We start from the raw sequence: 18,835 nt of genomic DNA on the forward strand, positions 1-18,835 counted from the left end.
GGGTTCTTTTGTGCAATTAATGCGTTTTATGAGCAATGACAAAGACTTGGATAGACCGGTCTAGCTGGCGTATTGTACTGGGTCTTGGTTTGAGCATCAGTGAATCACTTCTATCAATATTGAAACATGAGAAGCACATGGAAATCTCTCTTCGGGGTATCATGATTTCTATTTTCCTTATTCTTATTGCTTTTCATCGGCATTGAGTTGTAAGTGTTAGCGTCACCTATCGTTCTCGGCCGTCAACTCTGCCAGAAGCCCTCCCCTGTCCCTTCGCTTTGCGTCCTCGGCAAGCTTGTTATCCACAATGTTTGAAAGATCCTTGGATCGGTTGAGCGCACCCTGAGCGCACTGGATAAATAGCGGCGCATCCAGGGCGTCTCCTCCTAGCTTGGCAATCTGGCAAATCTCGCCGTGCTTATTGAGACTGTATGTGCAGTGAGAAACACGCATTTGCTCCTCAAGCCAGGTAGTGTCGACAAGAACTTGGCTTCCTTCATCACCAAAGAAACTGTACGTGACGCAGAATGGGGAATGAAGCCAGCTCAGAGGTACAGGTTCTCTCTCGGCAGGTGTGTAGACAGTAAGGACTTCTCCTTCGATGCTTGAATCAGGCTTGCGGAAATGTCGAAGGGCTGCAATGACGGCCACGCAGGCAGCATCTGTAAGGTTGCCATCGTGGGCAAGAACATGAAGATCAACTCGGATGGACCAGCACTTTTTGCCGGCGATGAGACATAGTGATTCGGTATCCAGGGCACCCGATCTCCTAACTGTCTTTTCAAGAAGCCTTGAAAGAAGAATCTCCTCGAGTGAAGGGCGGTTGACCTCGTATGAAGGAGCGACCATCGGGCTTAGTTCTGATGTGATTGTAAAAACTCCGTCAAAAGGACGGTCTGTGTATGGCACAGTCACCTCGGCCGAGACCTTGGCCAGTACACTGATAAAAAGGTCAGTGTTTTTGTTCAAATGTTCTCGAGAAGTTTTGTTTACCTTGTTTTTCCATATTTCACCTCTGCCACTCCATACTCATCTCCAAAAGTGAGCTCAAGAGGTCGGAATTCGTCGAATTTGCGCCCATCTAACCGCAAACCCTCGTTCAGGGCCTGAGTAAGAAACGTCTTCTCAGAAAGAGAGGGCTCGGCTTCACGCGGCATGGTTGGATCTTATTTTTATGTAAAAATGTCGAGAACCAATGCTGTGTATATAGAGTGTTAATGCGTAATAGACAGAGATAAACATTGAACAAATTCTGCCGGGCGGTGAATCGCCACTTTTGGCCGGCACGTCTGTTTCCAGAGCAAGTACGCCTCGCGTCGGCAGTTTCCCAGACTTTGTATCAACAGTAAAACTACAATTTTTTAAATACAAAAGATCGAGGAATTGTCGCCATGACTACCGCTCACAGACCTACGTTTGATCCGGTTCGTAAATTCGGTCTATCAATAGAAGCGCATGCTAACTTTTGCAGGCCCGTGGCAAAGAAGCCCTCCGTGGCCCAGCCTACCATCAACGTCTTCTACCAGCCCATACCCAACTGAAGTATCGTCAAGCTGGTCAAGGTGGCGATGCCGACGAACATCCTACTCGCGACCTCGCTGCCGAGCTTCTCGCCGCTGAAGCCGCCCATTTCACCAAGAAGAACGGCGCCCCTGCTATGATCGATGATGCCGACGAGGACGACGAGACCAGCGTTTCTGGTGGTGCTAAACGAGCGCTTCCAACCACCGATGGAGAGGGAGAAGATATAGAAGCGAAAAGACGACGGATATTAGCAGAGACAAGAGATATCGATGCCGATGACGACAGCGAAGAGGACGAGGAGGACAGCGACGACGACGATGATAGCGATGATGATTCTGATGCGGAACTACAGAGAGAACTTGATCGCGTGCGAAAAGAGCGAGAAGAGAGAAAGAAGAAAGAGGTATGGTTACACGATCATTCAATATTGTAGGCTTGGGGCTAACACACGCCGCAGGAGGCAGAGCGACTCCAAGAAGAACAAGATGCTCGAGAACGAAACATTGCGCTCGGAAATCCTCTCCTGAACAAGCAAGATTTCAACATGAAGCGCCGCTGGGACGACGACGTGGTCTTCAAGAACCAAGCTCGTGGCACAGAGGAAAAGGGCAAGAAGAAGGAGTTCGTAAACGTATGTCTTTTTTTATTTGTTCTATTTTTACATGGCATCTTGCCAGCTTCTATATGCATTCTTCCTTCCTTCTTGAAGGTTCATTCAAAAAAGACGACGTTCGCTAACCCAAACTCTAGGATCTCCTCCGTTCCGACTTCCACCGACGCTTCATGAGCAAGTACGTTAGATAATGACATTAGACAAACTCCTCCTTTTTAGACATTAGATACCCTGGAAATAAATCAACCGCTTGCCTACACTTCCTTGTGTGCGTTATCTGAACCTGCAGCTTGTTCGGCGAGAATCTTCTTCTCCAGACCTTCAAAGGCTCCGAGAACGTTGCCGTACTTTTGGTATACTCCCTCGCGATAACCCTCATCAATTCGTTGAATGTTACCCTCCTCGGTCCATCGCTTGCCAATGAGTTCGTCAAAGGTCTCGTTTGGCTGGCGCTCAAGAGCCCATAGAGCCTTGTAGGCTCCGCCCAGGGCGCAGGCGTTGCCGCCGACGTCGAGCTTGTAAACGCCGTCGCTACCACCAAGAGACTCTCCAATAACCTGAGCAATGGCTGGGTTTAGAGAGCCACCTCCAACGAGGTAAATGCGACGAGGCTGGGCAGGTAGGCCAGGTCGAGTGCTTTCGACAAGGTTCTGAGAGCGCAGGCGCATGGAGAGAGCCTGAGACTCGACAATGACTCGGGCATCAGTCTCCTTATCCCAGCCATCCTTTACCTCTTGAAGGTCGGAGCCATCGGGCTCACACGAGTATCGCCAAGTACCGGCACGGATATTTGGCACTACCTCAGTGAGGTAGAAGTACAGACCCAGCTTGCGCCTGTCGTCATCTTTCGCGGCACCGAGGGCGGGAATACTCTCAATGGCCTTGTTGAAGTTCTCCCAACCAGTGGGGCCATTCTCAGGCTTAGGGAGTTGATCTCGAACTCGCTCACGTGCCAGACCTCCGTTCTTGTAGCAAAGCATGAACATGTAGTGACCATCGGTTGTAGGGTGGTTGAAGAAGTGGTAAGCACCATCAGGCTTGTACTTGGGTGTGTTCATGAGGAAGGTCGTGGACGTACCCAGCGAAACAATAGCGTCCAAGGGTCGGAGGGGGAGAGCTAGGATAGTTCCGGGGTTGTCACCGGTAAAGGGCGTGATCTGGCAATCGGGGTGGAAGCCGTGACGGTCCACGAAGTAGGGTGAGATAGCGCCCAGAACAGCGGCGCCGTCCAGACAGGGCTCGCCGAGCTTCTTCTTCAGGTTCAGGGCATCACGCTTGCTGCCAGCAGCCAGCTCGAGAAGAGGCTCACTGAATGTCTGGCGAGACATATCCCACAAGTTCATGCCGCAGACATCGCTAACATCCATGGGAGCGATGGCACCGAGGAAGACGGATGCGAGCCACGAAGAGACGAGAGAAATGTGAGCAGTCTTTGCGTACATATCTGGGAGATCCTTCTTGAGACGCATAATTTGAGTTCCGGTGAAACGCTGAAATACATGTTAGTGTTGCTTTTGATATATAGCCCGGTACTTAACATACGTGGTGGGCACCGCTTCCAGTAACCTCGGCGAGCTTCTGGCGGTCGCCAAGCGCAGCATCAAAAGCATCACATTCAGCTTGGGTGCTCTGATCCTGCCAGTTGGGCGACCACTGGTGCGAGAGAGCCTGTGGCAGCTGAACCACCAGGGGAAGACGAGGGTCAAGGTGATGAAGGATCTCGTAAGCGTTGCCATTCCAGTAGACACTGCCATGCTGCTGACAAGAGCCACTGATACCGCGAATGTGAGAAAGAGGGACAGGCATAGCTTCAGCCAATCGGTCAAGAACGAGGTCTACAGACTCCATCCACATGGCGACGGGTGCATAGACCTCGCCTGTCTCCTCGTAGACATGGACACCTTTCTTGATGCCATATTTGTGGCCAAAGTCCTTGTCAAAATCGACCTTGGCTTCACCAACGACCTTGAGGTCTGAGTCGACGACGAGAGCTGGAGATGCTGTTAGCTAGCTGCGCTGGAAACGTGTTACTGAGGGTAGCTTATTTGACCTGCCTTTTAGCTGCTGCGTCGACAGATCAAAGCCGAGGTACAGAGGCTTGAAGTCCGCAGACTTGTCCTTATTGTTGTCCCGAGCGAGGAAAGGCATCGTGAATTGGTTCAAGTTGATAAGGTGGTACGTATGAAATCAGTCAAGATATTGATAGATAGGAAACTATCCAAAAGCGCCAACCACAGCGACGTCAATGGTAGCAGTTATGACGACAGGGGATGTCAATGGCAGGCCCCGTAAAGATTGGAGGTTCTGCACTGTAAATTTACAAAGGTACAGTTGGTTATACAAGGACCAATGAGTGACCAAAGTGTGTAAGTGGTAGGATTGAGTTGAGTGAGACTGAGGAAAACACCAGAAAAAAAGCCACGAGCTGGGCTTTATACTGTCGTACCTTGCCTTAGCTGAGGTAAGGTACAGTAGGTACAATAGATGCTTCACTGCCGGTAACTGCATCATGTTAGACCGCCACCGTCAACCCAGCAGGGAAGAATGAGAGATAGACACACTAAAAGAGTGTCTTCAGTGGGTAACATGCATCAGAAAACTTCAGATGGCAACTTGAGGTGTGAATATAGTAATGGGTAATCCAGACTCATGTGAGAACGCCCAAGTTTAAACACGCAACACTATTATAGAAATGGCTGGATTTATTCTTCCTGTACTTTTCTCTTTGTCCAACTTATCCAAAGCCAAAAATAAGAACACGCCAATACTGAGCTCAGAGGTCATATGAGCACAATTACATGTCCGGGGGTATATATCCGTATCCCGACATTTTGTACTCTATTTCAACAGATACTTTTTGATCAGAATACTGGCAACCGTAACTACTACCTGGCCATTATCGTTATCTACCTATCATAACATGTTGGCCAATTTATAACTACGTAGTCTTTTTCTCTAGGAAGAAAAAAGATGGATACTTTCTCTTGGTTTCCATCATCCATATCAACGTGGGGTTTTGTCTCCGCTACAAGTGTTCTGTATCTTGCAATTGGCATGGAATGTCATGTCCCGCCAAACCAACCCCAGTTTTTCGAACCCTGGAGGCTCGATCAAATGGCAGCCTGGGGACCAAGGAGGGGCGTGTATAGAAAGAATATCATTGACCTTACGACACTTCAAACGACAGACGCAGATATTGAGACAAGTCACGATATGGATCAGGCAGAGGAAGGTGTAGAAAGACAACTGTGGATGAACAGTTATTTTTGAAGACATTAAAGAAGCATTGTATCCGTATATGGTGATATATCAACAAACGCGGAGAAACACCAATGCCAAGGAGACTCCCTACTGATCGACATTCTTATCCAACTTTCGAGCTGTAGTACCTAGAGAACCTCTCATTAGTCTGCTATCCGTTTTGTGAATTATGACATGTGCAGAAAAGAGTTAATTTTCTCTTGGACGTACTCAATCTCTTCATCAATCCCAGCGTTCTGTTCGCATTTAGCCTAAATTTGTCAAGAACCATCTTAACCTTCACACCCATCTCTTATATCCCGGCCAATAAGACCCGTGACCTTAAAGACCCAGTGAAGCGCCAATGGGCAACGAGCGCTTGTAACGACAGTTTGTACAGTTCAACAACGTTAGGGGGTGTGGAAGAAGCCAATTCAGGTACAGAATAATTAATTTCTCACTGTCAGCTGTGATGAATATTTGTTCCTCCAGGCAAACAGAGACATGTGTTTCCGTGTGAGGCGGATGCACAAGCTGTAGCTAGACACTTGCCAATACTCTCTCAAGGCTCAGCGGTATGAATTCACTCAGCTCTGTTCAAGCAAAGCATTCGTTTCTTCTCGTTGTCTAGTATTCCCATTCTTGTTGTTTTGATCTACACCTATATATAGAGTAGTCCCCTAACTCCTGTTTGGGGCGCGTCTAAGCTGAGCAATACCACAAAGATTGGCCTGCATATTACTTTTTCTCCAACCCTCAAATGGGCAACACAAGCCAAACCCAATTGGCTATCTTGTCTGGGTATCGATACAGCCATTCATCCTTAGTAGCTCCATCTATGATGTATAGCTTCTGAAATATTTTCCTTGTGCCTTCTCTTCCGGTGTCTATAATGTTCCCTATGCATCCCTCCGCCATTCTAGGTCGATTTCTGCTGCAACAGGAATCTCTAATTCCACAAGAAGAATATGAAAAGAGGCGTGTACAGATATATACTGTTGGCGTTGTTCGTCAGGTAAACAGCTACCAGCTACTGCTGGATTCGCGTCTCATGTTCCTTGACTAGTCGCTCGTCAATTCAGCTCACCTGGCCAGACTCCACTGGCCCGCAGCTCAATTCCCAAGCGAAGCTAGCCCCTGATCGCTAACAGGGTTGTCCTTGACGTGCCATAAGAGCAGAGGTAATAACAGTCAACATGAGTGGAGGGTCGTTTTGTCTTTGAGCTTCTTCCACTCTAATGCTTGTTCCTGTTCCGGAGGCCATCGCCATGTTCTTGGTTGCCGTTTGATTTCAGGTCATGGCCGTGATCATGGTCCGATTCTGCTTCAGACACATCCTCCTCTGTCTCTGGGGGCAGAATCACGGTACCGGGAATGAAGTCGTCAAATTTGGCCTTGGAAGTTGCCTCCTTTGGTGAGAATCGGATACGAACCCTTCGCACACCACGCACCTTGCCTCCTACTTGTGTCCGTACTGCATCCTCAACCTGCTGTGTTGCATCGACGGACCACGCTCCGGGCACTGTCATCTCAAGATCCACGAGATAATTCTGTCCTGATTTGATGCCGCTCACTTCGCGGAGGGAAACCTCTTGCCCTTCTGCCACATTCTTCAACGCTTTGTGTGCATGTTTTGATACCGAAGACTTGATGTCATCATCAATACCTTGATCAGCCAGTTCACGGAAAGCAGAAACAGTATTTCCGGCACCAGCTTGGATAACCATGATTGAGATGAGCAAACCACCGACGGGGTCCAGCCACGCCGCGTTCTCCATCATATTAGCTCCTATGATGGCAGCCAAAGTGACAAAGCCCGTCAAACTGTCAACTCGATGATGAATAGCATTTGATGCGAGAACCGACGATCTGCGTTCACGCGCAACCTTCATTGCTGTGATTTGTCAGTTCACGTTCTTCGATACATCATTAGCCTCGTGGCTGGATAGAACTTACTAGCATGATATAACCATTCCTTAATCAGGATTGTTCCTGCGGCGAGCCAAGCTGCGTGCATGCTTGGAATACCAAGTGCCGCGGCTCCATGAGAATGGCTATGGCCGTGTCCGACGTGTTCGAGGATACCGTGTGCTGCTTCCGGGTAAAAGTGACCGTAGAGACTGATGCCGCTATCCCAGCCCATGTATAGGCCTCCCATTAACAACATGCTTGAAACACCCAATGAACCCAAACTCTCGACTTTGCCAAAGCCCATAGGGAACTTGTCTGTTGGTGGCTTCAGACTCCATGTAACCGTGGCAAGAGTCAAAATATCGGATGCAAGATCAGTGATGCTGTGCCAGGCGTCTGCAGTCATAGCTTTGGAGTTGAAAGCATATCCACCAGCAAACTTGGCAATTGCCATGCCCAAGTTGGAGACCAAGCCGAGACGAGTGATGCGGACGCCTGGGTCGTCCTTATTGCCTGATGTTAGGTAGGCGTTGTCGTGATGGTGATGGTGACCCCCTAAAATGCCATGACTATGGCTGTGGTCATGGCTGTGGCTATGTTTGTGACCATCTTTCTGGTCGCGACCAGAGTCGGTATGCGATCGTACCTGGGACATTGAGGCTTCAACAAGAGATGGTGTTGATTGAAGTCTGGTGCGAAAAGATGTTAAATGCGGTAGAGAGTTTGTTGAAGGGCGAGCGTAGGAGATGGTATTTGGCGAAGCCTGGTGGTGGGTCGAGAGCTTAGACGAGGCTGCCAGGTATGCACAAGTTGATAGTGCAGCGAAGATGGAAGCGCGTAAACGGCGAGGACAAGCGACGTGGAGAGGACGAGGGCCAGTATTTGAACGCAGAAGAAGCATCTGGCCACGACACGAATTTTGAGGAGAGACTTGGACATTAGGGTGTCTTGCATGTCCCCACGAGGCAAAGCCACGACTGCGACAGCTAGTATTGTGAGCGCTGCGACATTGCGCTGTGGCTATTGGCGACGTCACTCCCAGTACCACTCCTCCTATATTTCCGCCTGTGCTTGCGCCTGCACCTACGCCTGGGCCCATGGGACGCCCGGCCTGCGGGAGACACATATATCCGAGATTGGAGGAAGTCCGTAAAGTGGGAGAAGAGCCGGCTTCCAGTGGATAATTGGTTGCGTGTAAAATGTATATATCGTTGCGTCGTCGCGTTGCACAGTTGGAAAAAAAGAAAGGAAAGGAAAGGAAAGACAATATAAAATTGGTGCTGCTGTTGTTGTTGACGTTATGCCCGTTAACGGAGTTTCAAGTTTCGGAATTGGTTCAATACGCCGATATGGCTCGGTCGAATACGGATCAAATAACTCGGGGTATTTGATCAGTCAATTGAGTTAAACAAGTCGAGTTGAGTTTAGATGGAAAGAAGAAAGAAATAGCAGAAACAAGATTATCGAGATTATCAGATTAGACAGCTCACAGCTTTAGCTCCACTGATTGATAAAAAAAAAAGTTGATTGCGGCAATTATTAGAGAAAGAAAGAGCCATTGAGACGAGACAAGGTGAAGTCAAGTAAAGTAAAGTGAACCCACTATCTACGACACTCTCGCCTGATATGGCTTCCCAACGTTCCGGTCTCCGGAATTGCCCTTGACCGCTGAGGTAGATCTTTAGTCAGGTCCTATCTTAGTAGTCTATCGATTGCCAAGTTTCCTAGAGCTCAGGTACAGCGCATATAGACCTAGACCGCATGTATGCTTTCACACCTTTATCAATACTTCTATTCGGACAGTCCAGTTGACCTTTCTGATTCCTTGTACTTGATGAACGTACTGCCCATTATTACTATGGATTATTACTACCTAGAACTGACTCAATATCATAGTGGCCCTCTATTATTAGGTCTGGCACGGAATGTGGGGGAGGAATTGACCAAAGTCTCAGTAGTTTCCCACGTAGGTCCTCCTAAGCCACAGGGATTCGTTTCTAGACTCTAGCCCGTTCATAGCAAGGCTGAGAAACGTCCCTGAAACCAATGACGCGCTCTCTGGCTAAGAATAACCAATCCCTGTCACTAAACCTGCAGTGCTGTGAAGCCATTCACCACTCGTAATAACCACTTCTCCAATTACCTGTCCACCATTGACTTGTGTAATTTCGGTCCCCCAGTTCAGACCCCGGATACCCTTCATCGTCACTGGTCAAGACTCAGCTTGCGCCTCACGATCCGCTCTTGACCAATCCTCCACGAGCAATTAGAAACAATCTCGTCAGCTGTTGAAGATTGCACTTCAGTTGCGCCTTGGTCTTAACTAATCAAGTAATCCTTGAACTGCGACTCTGGGAGAAACCTGGCCCCAATGAGCAAACCTCTACTCAGGATCCCTTACACGGACCTCCCCTTGCCCTCAGTAATTGCACCAGCTTCAGCCTCTACCCTTCCCGGTGCCATTGCTGCCCTTCATCGCTTCTTCGTTGCTCCGTCTCCGAGACATCTTCCTCCTTCTGCTGTTGTCCTCACTGGTGCAGGCCTGTCAGTCGCTTCTGGCCTAGCAGATTATCGAGGTGTCAAAGGCACTTACAAGGTCAACAAAACATATCGTCCCATCTATTATCCCGAATTTCTCAAAAGCCATGAATCTCGGAAGAGGTATTGGGCTCGTAGCTTTCTAGGCTGGTCCAATCTACAAAAGGCATCACCCAACAGTGGACATTATGCCATTAGGGACTTGGGAGATTTGGGTCTAATACGAAGTGTTATTACTCAGAATGTTGACTCTTTTCACCCAAGGGCTCATCCTAATCTATCAACTCTAGAGCTACATGGGTATCTAAGGGCTGTTGTCTGCACCACCTGTAAGAACGAATTCTCCCGAAACGAGTTCCAGGAGAAGCTGGCTAGCCTCAACCCCAGATGGGCTGAGCTACTCAAGAAAGCCCTCCAGTCAGGGGCGCTAGATACTGAAGACCCAGTCGAACGTCGGTTCAAAGGCCTCAAGGTTAACCCCGATGGTGATGTTGACCTGCCAGACGCCCCCTACACAACTTTCAGATACCCGCCTTGTCCAAAATGTTTGTCCCACCCACCAAACAATTCAGACGGTCACAAGCATGTTGTGCAAATCGACACAGATGGGGCTTGGAAACCTCCCAGCACAGCAGGCATTCTTAAGCCTGCTGTTGTCATGTTTGGCGAGAGCATCGACAAACATGTCAAGAACTCAGCCGAAGAAGCCATCGATAATGCCGGAAAGCTACTCGTGCTGGGTACCTCGCTTGCCACTTATTCTGCTTGGCGACTCGCCAAGCGAGCTCAGGATCGGGGCATGCCCATCGCCATCATCAGCATGGGCGGTATCAGAGGCGAAGATAAGTTTTTTGCGGATATGGACCCCAATCAACAAGGCGAGCAGGGCGTAAGGGTCGCTTTATCGACGGACGATCTTCTTCCTGCTCTCATGTCTGCCCTGCGCAATGATGTGGCACCTGCAGAGGAACCAGAAAAGGCCTCACTGCAAGCTTCGATCGCAAACCCCGGCATCTTCAAGGATATGCTTTCTTAGTCCATAGATCTGTATACTACTGCCCAGCCATGAGGTTGGGACCATTTACATTTAAAAGAAGTTTTTGAAGCTTCCGCTTTTTGGCTTTGCCGGTGCAGCTTGAGCAGATTCCGTGGTCTGCGCCGCGGCAACTGGTGTCGCTGTCGCAGTTACGGTGGTAGGTTCAGTGCGCTCGACCTTCTCCCGTTTCGCCTTGCGATTTGCCTCATCGCGCTCAATGGCCTTGAGCACTGCAGATTCATTAGTGATAGGTCCCAGTGATCTCTTAAATCGTGTTCTTACTTTCTTCCCAATCTGCTTCTTTTCCAGGATCACCAGTGCCGAGTGCCTTCTCAACATCAACCGTTTCTCCCCTCTGAATCTTCTCAACAACCTCCCGCAAAGACGTAATCCTGGCCTCTGATTGTCGCATGTACCGATCAAAAGAATTTCGTAACGCGATCATCTGTATCGACATTGATCCGATGAGAAGAAATATGACAATAAAGAATGTCGCCGGGTTCCATTCTTTCGATTTCTTCTTCAATTGACGGTTTTCCTTTCGCAAAGGCTTCGGTATTAGGGAACGCCAGAATTGGCCATCAGCAATGGTTACAGGGGCTGTGCTTGAGTATCGAATTCCGAATTTGGATACATGAGATGCTCTCAATGCAATTGCAGTGGCTCGGATCTGGCCTGGCCGAATCGAGAGTGTTCGTAACGACATGTTGGTCGATTAAGAGCTGTTATAGTAGTGATGTCGTTAGCTCAAATTCCGAAGAATGACAAAGATCTTCTACCGAAAAGTTGAGAGCACGGGCCATTCGATCCGAGATCCGATAGTTGCCCCAAGCAACCGCCGCTGTTTGCGAATTCCGGGGCTAGACTAAACTACGGATACCTAAACAGGGACTAAATCAACCAGTGATTTACAATTGCCGATTGTAGAATTGAAGCCTTTTGTTTTCCCAACATACCTACATATTGTACCTCCATATTAGGAACTTTTGGTTTTTTCACGACGGCATGTTAACGAAATTACACACATAATATCAAAATGGCTTCACTACAAGCAAAGGCCGACGCGGTCAAGACGGCCCTGACAGACACCTCGACATGCACAACTGCGACCGTTGTGACCCTCAAAGAGTTGTTATTACTGGACGCCGACAACTCAACAGCAGCACCAAAGACAATGACAAACTCAAAGACGAAAAGAGCGGCGCCAGGCAAAGCCCAGACCGCAAAGTCTAACACAGAACAGCTGCCCCCAAAAGACCGTGCTGCTCTCGCGACGCAAGTTATCAACATTTGCATCAAATCCTTGAACGAGGCTGCAAAACCATCAGTCCCCACGACTCCTAGCAAGCGACAAGCTTCTCAGAGCGATCTAAAGAAAGCTTCGGGCCCCCGAACACTACGCAGGTCCCTATCCGCGCCCTTGTCACCGCTGCAGCCCCGAACCTTGAACCGAGTCGCTACTTCACCGAACGTCGCATCGAAGGCAACATCACAACCACCACAACAATCGACAGGATGCCTTGCCGTTGTCGAGTGCGCGCGCGCCGCTTTTTCATTCCTCCGATCAACTATTGGCGCTGTTCAACCCACACAAACAGACTTTCAACTCGAGAATGGAATGTCAGCATTCATCGGCAAGCTTCTGACTCTAGGGTTCCAGGATCAAGCACTGAAGGAGCTGAGAATCTTGAAACGGAGATTGGATGCTGGGGTCGGCAAGACAACAAAACCTGCATCAAGCGAGGGGCAAACTGCAGCTCAAGTTATTGCAGAATTACTGGACTATGGCGAGAAGATCCCTGATAACTTGCTCCCTGTAGTCACAGGATGTCAGTTCCAAGTGCTACGATGGATTTCGCATTCCAAAAAGCCCCACCATATTGAAGCTGCACTGCCGTTTCTTGAGGAATCTCACGTTTCTTCCCCTGTCAGACTGTATGAGAGGTTAGGAGCTCAAGACAAGAAGGAATCGCAAAAGGCGGCTCGGCAACTGGCATCCTTATCCCAGACAATTCTATCATTCGCGCCGAGTGTATCTAGCAAGGAGGACCAAGTCGCCGCCGAAATTCGACTGAGCCCTTCTCCCACTTCAGCTTTCAAGCTGCAAGTACTCTGCTTTAAAGCCCAGCTTAAGTGGTGGAAGATGGCTGGCCATCGCGGAAGCATTGACGACGACATACTCTCACCATTTTCTCGTTGCGTGCGCGCATATACTCGACGACACTCCTCTACAAATGGACCAACATATGACCTGATCGCTACATCATTCCAGGAACTTATGGATCTCATGGGTTCCCAGAAGTCACAAGCCAAGACTTCGTCCGAATCTCCCCTGACTTTGTTGTATCAGCTTCTAGGAATTGCAGCTCAAACGGATCGCAAATATGAAGCAGCATGCCAGTGGTTTCAAACCCTGAAAGGTGTATTGAATCCTGACGAAGAATCAGCTATCCGCGTGTTCTCGGTCTCGGCTCGTCTCCTTGCTGCTTCGCTAAAACAGTCCAAATATGATTCCAAGACAAAGGACCTTGTGCAAGAAGTTACAGAGAGCCTAGAAGGAAGTTTGAGTGGCAATATTACCGATCTAAATGAATTGTTGGATAGTCTTTCGCTTGCCCGACGATCAGCTGTTGGACTACTCGTGAGCAGCTCGAAAGACTTAAAGTCAAGCAACAGCACGGTCAGATCTATCATGCAACACCTCAAAATCTTTATTACAAAGTTCCCACGATTTGGCCGCCGCTGGCTAGGAGCTCCTCCTGGTAGGGATGCCTCGACCAAGACCCTTCTGCAGTTCGATCAACGACGAGAAACTCTTATGCAAACGATTAGCCAGATTATCGATGGCGCTTTGGTAGTTATCAATGGCGACATTCAAAACGACTTGACTTCATGGAAGCAAATGGACGAAGTTTTGATGGATTGTAACAAACTAGTTGGCAGTGTTCTTGACCCTACAACCTCGATAGCACGAACGGAACAGCTCAGCGGCTATTTTGTCAAGATCTCAAGTCTTTATTTCGCAAGGTACAATCAGCTACGTAAGGACCTAGGCAAATCCAAACAAATCAACAAGGAGATTCTTCAATGCTTAAGTCGATCCATCGAGGTAATCCAAGACCGGCCCATGGCACAGCAGGAAAAGGCCCAGATCACAACAAAGCTTGAGCTTTTTGCCGACCTGTGTAAGGCTGGAAACCGAAGCGAAGAGGCAATCAAAACGTTGCGATCAATCTGCACGAACATGATTGAAGAGGGTGCCTTGGTGAAGGTCACGGCTGCCCTCGATTCACAGCCTCCGAGTGTCGCTTGGGGCGCCGATGAGAAGGCAGAAACGTTGTCTCGAACCCTACGTTCAATTGCCAAGCTTGATCAGTCATGGAACGACTGGGCCTTTTTTCTGCAAGAAAATGAGCGAGCTGCAGTACTTGAGCATCTGATGCAGATTGTCGGCGACATCACTTTCAAAGGAGAGCCGCTCAAATTGTATGACCCGTCTGTACAGTCTCTTTTGAAGATATATACGCCAGAACGCTTTCCGATCCGACGTCTCCGAGTCCTACTCCAACTACTTTTTCAAGTTATAGGCGAAGAAAGTGAGATGGAGCAAATCACAAAGTTGGTCGAAGAGCCGATTCAGCAGCTAGAGAATGAGGCCTACGGCGAGGACAGCTCTCTTATCCGTTACATCCCTCATCTAAGGACACTGAAGAAGTCGGTTTCGGCTTTGGCTGTGACTGACGCTCCTCTTCCCATGCTTGTACTGAGAGACGCCATCGCTTCTTGGAGATTAATGACCGAATCCTGCAAGTCTCGAAGTGAGCTCTACGAACAGATCGATAACCCAGATGGTCTCGTTTTGCACTTACAGTCTGCCAGTCAATTTGCTAGTCTGCGAGGTGAGCATGGTCTGCAACTCGAGATCTTGGAACTGTCAACACCTTTGTCCAATATCCTTGCTGAACCAACATATAACAACGTAATTCTTAATCATACGCTCCTTGCCTCGCAACATCTCAACATTGGTCACTTTACTGAAGCAAAAGAGACCCTCGATGCGACGAAGAAGCTGTTGGACCAAGCAGAAGGTGTCTCTCGTGGGTTGGTCGCCGAATTTTATCTTACTCAAGCCGAGTATTATTCTGGTATTGGCGATATTGAAGAAGCGTGAGTGATCATTTATGTCAAAGCATCATTACAAGTGTTCATTCTAACTGTGCTTAGGAATTCCTCATTGGCAGCTGCCAAGGCAATCTACAGCGGATCTACCTCGTCATGGGCTCTGTCAAGATCTCAAGCCAACATGTCCATTGCTCTGAGTTCATTCTTAGAATCGGTTCTCGCACTGAAGCGCGGTCAAGTTCAGGAAGCTCTGATCAGCGTTAAATCGAGTGTCCGGGTCCTGTCTCATGACTGGTCCAAGATAGAAGCGTCTGTGTCTCAAGGTGCTAGCACGAGTGTTATGGACGCTTCAACAGCCAGTTTGGATAGTGTCAAAGATGGTGCTAAGCTCGGCCAAGTGATCGGGCCACGATTCTGGGCACTCGCATTTCCTCTTCTGCGAGGTCTTTTGCACGTCTCCTCCGTATACGCTCACCTTGGCATGTATCAAGAGACCGTTTACTATGCGGAATCTGCCCAAAAGATCGCAGAGAGCACGGGCTCGCCACTATACCGGGCACAAGTCCTGGCCTGGATCGGTTCTGTTTACCACCGCGCTGGAAAGCTGACAAAGGCTCTTGATTTTGGAAACGAGGCTTTCCAGGAATTGCCACAAGATATCTCGGCGTCTCGGGTTCGGGTTGCCTGCCAACTGGGTGGGTTATTTCGTGATACGGGCGATGAAGACAAGGCTCTCCAACTCCTTCAGCTTGCAGAGGATACTGCCCAGCGTCTCGGAGATCATGGTAAGGTACTGAGCATCCAGAACGAGGCTCAGAAAACAGCTCCCGTTGCTGCTAAAGCACGAGCTGCCGCCACTACACGCGCTACTCGCACTGCTGCCAGGACAACCCGAGCCAAAGCCGCTCCTGTTGCTCCTGCTCCTGCGCCAAAGACTCGAAAGCGACAAGCAACAGCCAAGAGTCAGCCGTCTCCTTTGGAAGTGTCCAAGTTGCCAAAGGACGCGTACCAGGCTTCATTGATGGCCTCGGTCATTTTATCGCGAGCTTTGGGCTTCATCAGCCAGAAGGATTGGACTTCAGCTTTGTCAACTCTGGAGCTTGCTAAAGAACTGCCAAAACTACTCGGCACTCTGTCTCAGGAACAAGTAGTGACTGCAATTTCTCTTATCGGTCACAGCACAGAGCAGATGATTCATGATCCCGTCTTCTCTGTTGTCCAGGATTCAACAATTTCTTTTCCAGCAGTCGCAGCTTCTGACAAAGCGAGACGCTCGATAAGTCAGACGCCTCCTCGCAAGGGACGCGCAGCCGCAGCAGCCACTGAACGAAAAGGTTCAAAGGAGGCCAATGTTCCTGCCTTCGCTGAAGCATTAAAACAAGCCCAGGAGCTCCTTCTCGAGGCTCATGCTTCGACTCTGTCGACTGCTAATAGCACCATGGTCCATCGCATCTCGGCTCTGCTTCAGAATACGGTCATTCTTCTCTCCGCCACCTCAACGACGCAATCCAAGGTTCTTGCAGGCTCGGGCTTTGCTACTTTCTCTGTTGATTTAGCTCGCAATGTCACTTGGAGGCGTGAGCAAAGTACACTCCAGAACAAAGAAGGCACTGAAACAGATGGTTCGGGGTCTATTCAAACTTCCAGACGTGACAGCCTCGCACTCACAACTGAGATGGCCAAATTCCAAGAGGACTATATTGACTTGGTACCTCACAACTGGAGTGTGATCTCTGTCTCCTTAAGCGATAACCATCACGATTTGTGCATTACCAAATTCCAAGCGGGCCACAGTCCTTTCATTCTTCGACTCCCACTCGAGCGTGCCAATTCCCGAGATGCTGACTCGGAGGTCTTCAATTTCGAGCATGGCAAAGAGGAGATGATGGAGATTATCCGGCTTGCCAATGAAACAAGTCACTCTGCTAGCCGCGACTTCAGTGTCAAGGGTGCAAAGGCTGCATGGTGGGCTGAGCGAGAAGAATTAGATGGGCGACTCAAGGATCTCTTAAGCACAATTGAGACAACTTGGCTGGGTGGTTTCAAGGGAATTTTCTCTCAACACGAACGCCGACCCGATCTCCTTGCTCGCTTTCAAAAGAGCTTTGACCAGATCCTCGATAGCAATTTGCCTTCACGAAAGCAGGGCCGAGGCAAGAAGCCAACAAAGACATCCAAGGTGTCCCTCGACCCTCGAGTCCTCGATCTGTTCATCGGGCTTGGGGATCCCACTGATCCGGACAGTGACTACGATGAGGCACTCAACGATCTGCTCTACTTTGTCGTCGATATTCTTCAGTTCCACGGCGAACGCAACGCGTACGACGAAATTGATTTTGATGCAATGGTGGTCGAGACGTATGATGCACTGCGCGGTTACTACAATGCTGTTAAGAAAGGATCAGAACGAGCAGAAGACGCACATACTGTTTTGGTGTTAGACAAGGCGCTCCATGCTTTCCCTTGGGAGTCGATGCCATGCATGGAAAGCCTCGCGGTTTCACGTGTTCCTTCTCTCGCTTGCTTGAGGCAGCTCATCACAGAATCACAGCCATTTGCAAACGATGATGGTTCTGAAGATGCGCCTGCAGGTCACTATGTCTCTGCAGAGCGAGGAACGTACATCCTGAACCCCTCGACAGATTTGGTTAACACACAATCTACTTTCCAGCCAATTATGAAGGGTCTCAAAAATTGGGATGGTATCGTCAACCGTGCTCCTCAAGAGGCCGAATTCGAAAAGGCGTTGTCGGACTCTCAAATTCTCCTTTACTTTGGCCACGGTAGCGGGGCGCAGTATATTCGAGCACGCACAATTCGTCGTCTCGAAAAGTGCAAGCCAGCAACATTCTTAATGGGTTGCAGTTCAGCATCACTGACGGAAGCTGGAGAGTTTGAGAACTACGGTCCAGTGTGGAACTACATGATGGCAGGATGCCCGGCGGTTGTGGGCACACTATGGGACGTGACGGATAGGGACATTGATCGGTTCGCGGGCCGATCGTTTGAGGAATGGGGGTTGTTTCCCAAGGGCACGTTCAAGGAGGATAAGCGAGCCAAGGGCAAGAGTCGGGCCTCGGGCCAGGACGAGACCATGGAGAGTGAATCGGAAGAAGATGGGCAGGTAACACGTAACGTGTCACTAGCCGAGGCCGTTGCACGGTCCAGGGAGGCGTGCAGATTCAAGTATCTCAACGCCGCCGCGGTGGTACTCTATGGAATTCCTGTGTACATCAAGCACAAAGGTGACGAGTAAATAGGGGCGGAGAGTTTAGCGTTGGTTGGTCATCAAAGTTCGTTTAAGGGGAATCTCTGTCTGATAGACTACAAGGACTGGGGGCGCAGCATAGCATGGCGTATTATAGCATTTTCAGGTGTTTGGATTATTGGAGTCTTGGCTCTATTTAAGGTTAATGAAAGAATTGTGATCATCAATAGTAAAAATTATGCTTGTAAGCAAGGGCCTGACTGGCCTTGCTATCGTTTCTAACGGTCTATTCTGAGCAGCCACGCATTAGTACTATTCTCTCATTCTACAGCTGTAGCTCAAGATCCAAACATTCACTGTTTTCCAATGGTGATTGATCATTCGGTAGAACTGTTTGGCCACAACCGGGAGATATAATCTGCGTTTTATGCAGTAAAACATCGACAACAGTTTGATTGCTGCAGTCAAGATCGGACCAGTTGAAACGGACCGAGGTTCAGACTTGTAATACATGTACAAGTCTGACCGTGTAAGTGACAGCAGATCGTGGTTGGTCCATCAAGTTGCCAGTTTGACGCTGGGCTACTTACTTACCACAGGAATGCTACGACACCTTCCAGAAGGAGTGTAGGAGAGACATTCA

The 18,835-nt window shown here is 49.1% G+C and overlaps 7 protein-coding genes across 7 annotated transcripts; 3 read left to right on the plus strand and 4 right to left on the minus strand.

Moving 5' to 3' along the window:
* Positions 1-222: 222 nt before the first annotated feature.
* Positions 223-1,157, minus strand: FSST1_010837 (exosome non-catalytic core subunit RRP45; the record flags this gene model as incomplete). The annotated part of the gene is made up of 2 exons (XM_083233909.1): positions 223-940; positions 994-1,157. The coding sequence occupies 2 exons, from the start codon at positions 1,155-1,157 to the stop codon at positions 223-225; spliced, it is 882 nt and encodes a 293-aa protein (XP_083080533.1).
* A 234-nt stretch (positions 1,158-1,391) lies between these two features.
* Positions 1,392-2,328, plus strand: FSST1_010838 (Pre-mRNA-splicing factor Cwf15/Cwc15; the record flags this gene model as incomplete). Its single annotated transcript, XM_083233910.1, has 4 exons — positions 1,392-1,424; positions 1,472-1,927; positions 1,982-2,155; positions 2,275-2,328. The coding sequence occupies 4 exons, from the start codon at positions 1,392-1,394 to the stop codon at positions 2,326-2,328; spliced, it is 717 nt and encodes a 238-aa protein (XP_083080534.1).
* Positions 2,329-2,391: 63 nt separating this feature from the next.
* On the minus strand, positions 2,392-4,648 carry FSST1_010839 (xylulokinase; the record flags this gene model as incomplete). The annotated part of the gene is made up of 3 exons (XM_083233911.1): positions 2,392-3,627; positions 3,680-4,128; positions 4,162-4,285. 3 exons carry the CDS (start codon positions 4,283-4,285, stop codon positions 2,392-2,394), a joined length of 1,809 nt encoding a protein of 602 aa, XP_083080535.1.
* Positions 4,649-6,612: 1,964 nt separating this feature from the next.
* FSST1_010840 (cation efflux family-domain-containing protein) lies at positions 6,613-8,387 on the minus strand (the record flags this gene model as incomplete). Its single annotated transcript, XM_083233912.1, has 2 exons — positions 6,613-7,271; positions 7,334-8,387. 2 exons carry the CDS (start codon positions 8,385-8,387, stop codon positions 6,613-6,615), a joined length of 1,713 nt encoding a protein of 570 aa, XP_083080536.1.
* Positions 8,388-9,659: 1,272 nt separating this feature from the next.
* Positions 9,660-10,862, plus strand: FSST1_010841 (DHS-like NAD/FAD-binding domain-containing protein; the record flags this gene model as incomplete). The annotated part of the gene is made up of 1 exon (XM_083233913.1): positions 9,660-10,862. One exon carries the CDS (start codon positions 9,660-9,662, stop codon positions 10,860-10,862), a length of 1,203 nt encoding a protein of 400 aa, XP_083080537.1.
* A 51-nt stretch (positions 10,863-10,913) lies between these two features.
* FSST1_010842 (DUF5321 domain-containing protein) lies at positions 10,914-11,568 on the minus strand (the record flags this gene model as incomplete). The annotated part of the gene is made up of 2 exons (XM_083233915.1): positions 10,914-11,092; positions 11,145-11,568. The coding sequence occupies 2 exons, from the start codon at positions 11,566-11,568 to the stop codon at positions 10,914-10,916; spliced, it is 603 nt and encodes a 200-aa protein (XP_083080538.1).
* Positions 11,569-11,898: 330 nt separating this feature from the next.
* FSST1_010843 (peptidase family C50-domain-containing protein) lies at positions 11,899-18,240 on the plus strand (the record flags this gene model as incomplete). Its single annotated transcript, XM_083233916.1, has 2 exons — positions 11,899-15,029; positions 15,087-18,240. 2 exons carry the CDS (start codon positions 11,899-11,901, stop codon positions 18,238-18,240), a joined length of 6,285 nt encoding a protein of 2,094 aa, XP_083080539.1.
* Between the last annotated feature and the right edge of the window lie 595 nt (positions 18,241-18,835).

This window comes from Fusarium sambucinum, chromosome III, assembly GCF_050947815.1.
Source record: "Fusarium sambucinum isolate potato_lamoka chromosome III, whole genome shotgun sequence".
Classification (NCBI taxonomy): Eukaryota; Fungi; Ascomycota; class Sordariomycetes; order Hypocreales; family Nectriaceae; genus Fusarium; species Fusarium sambucinum.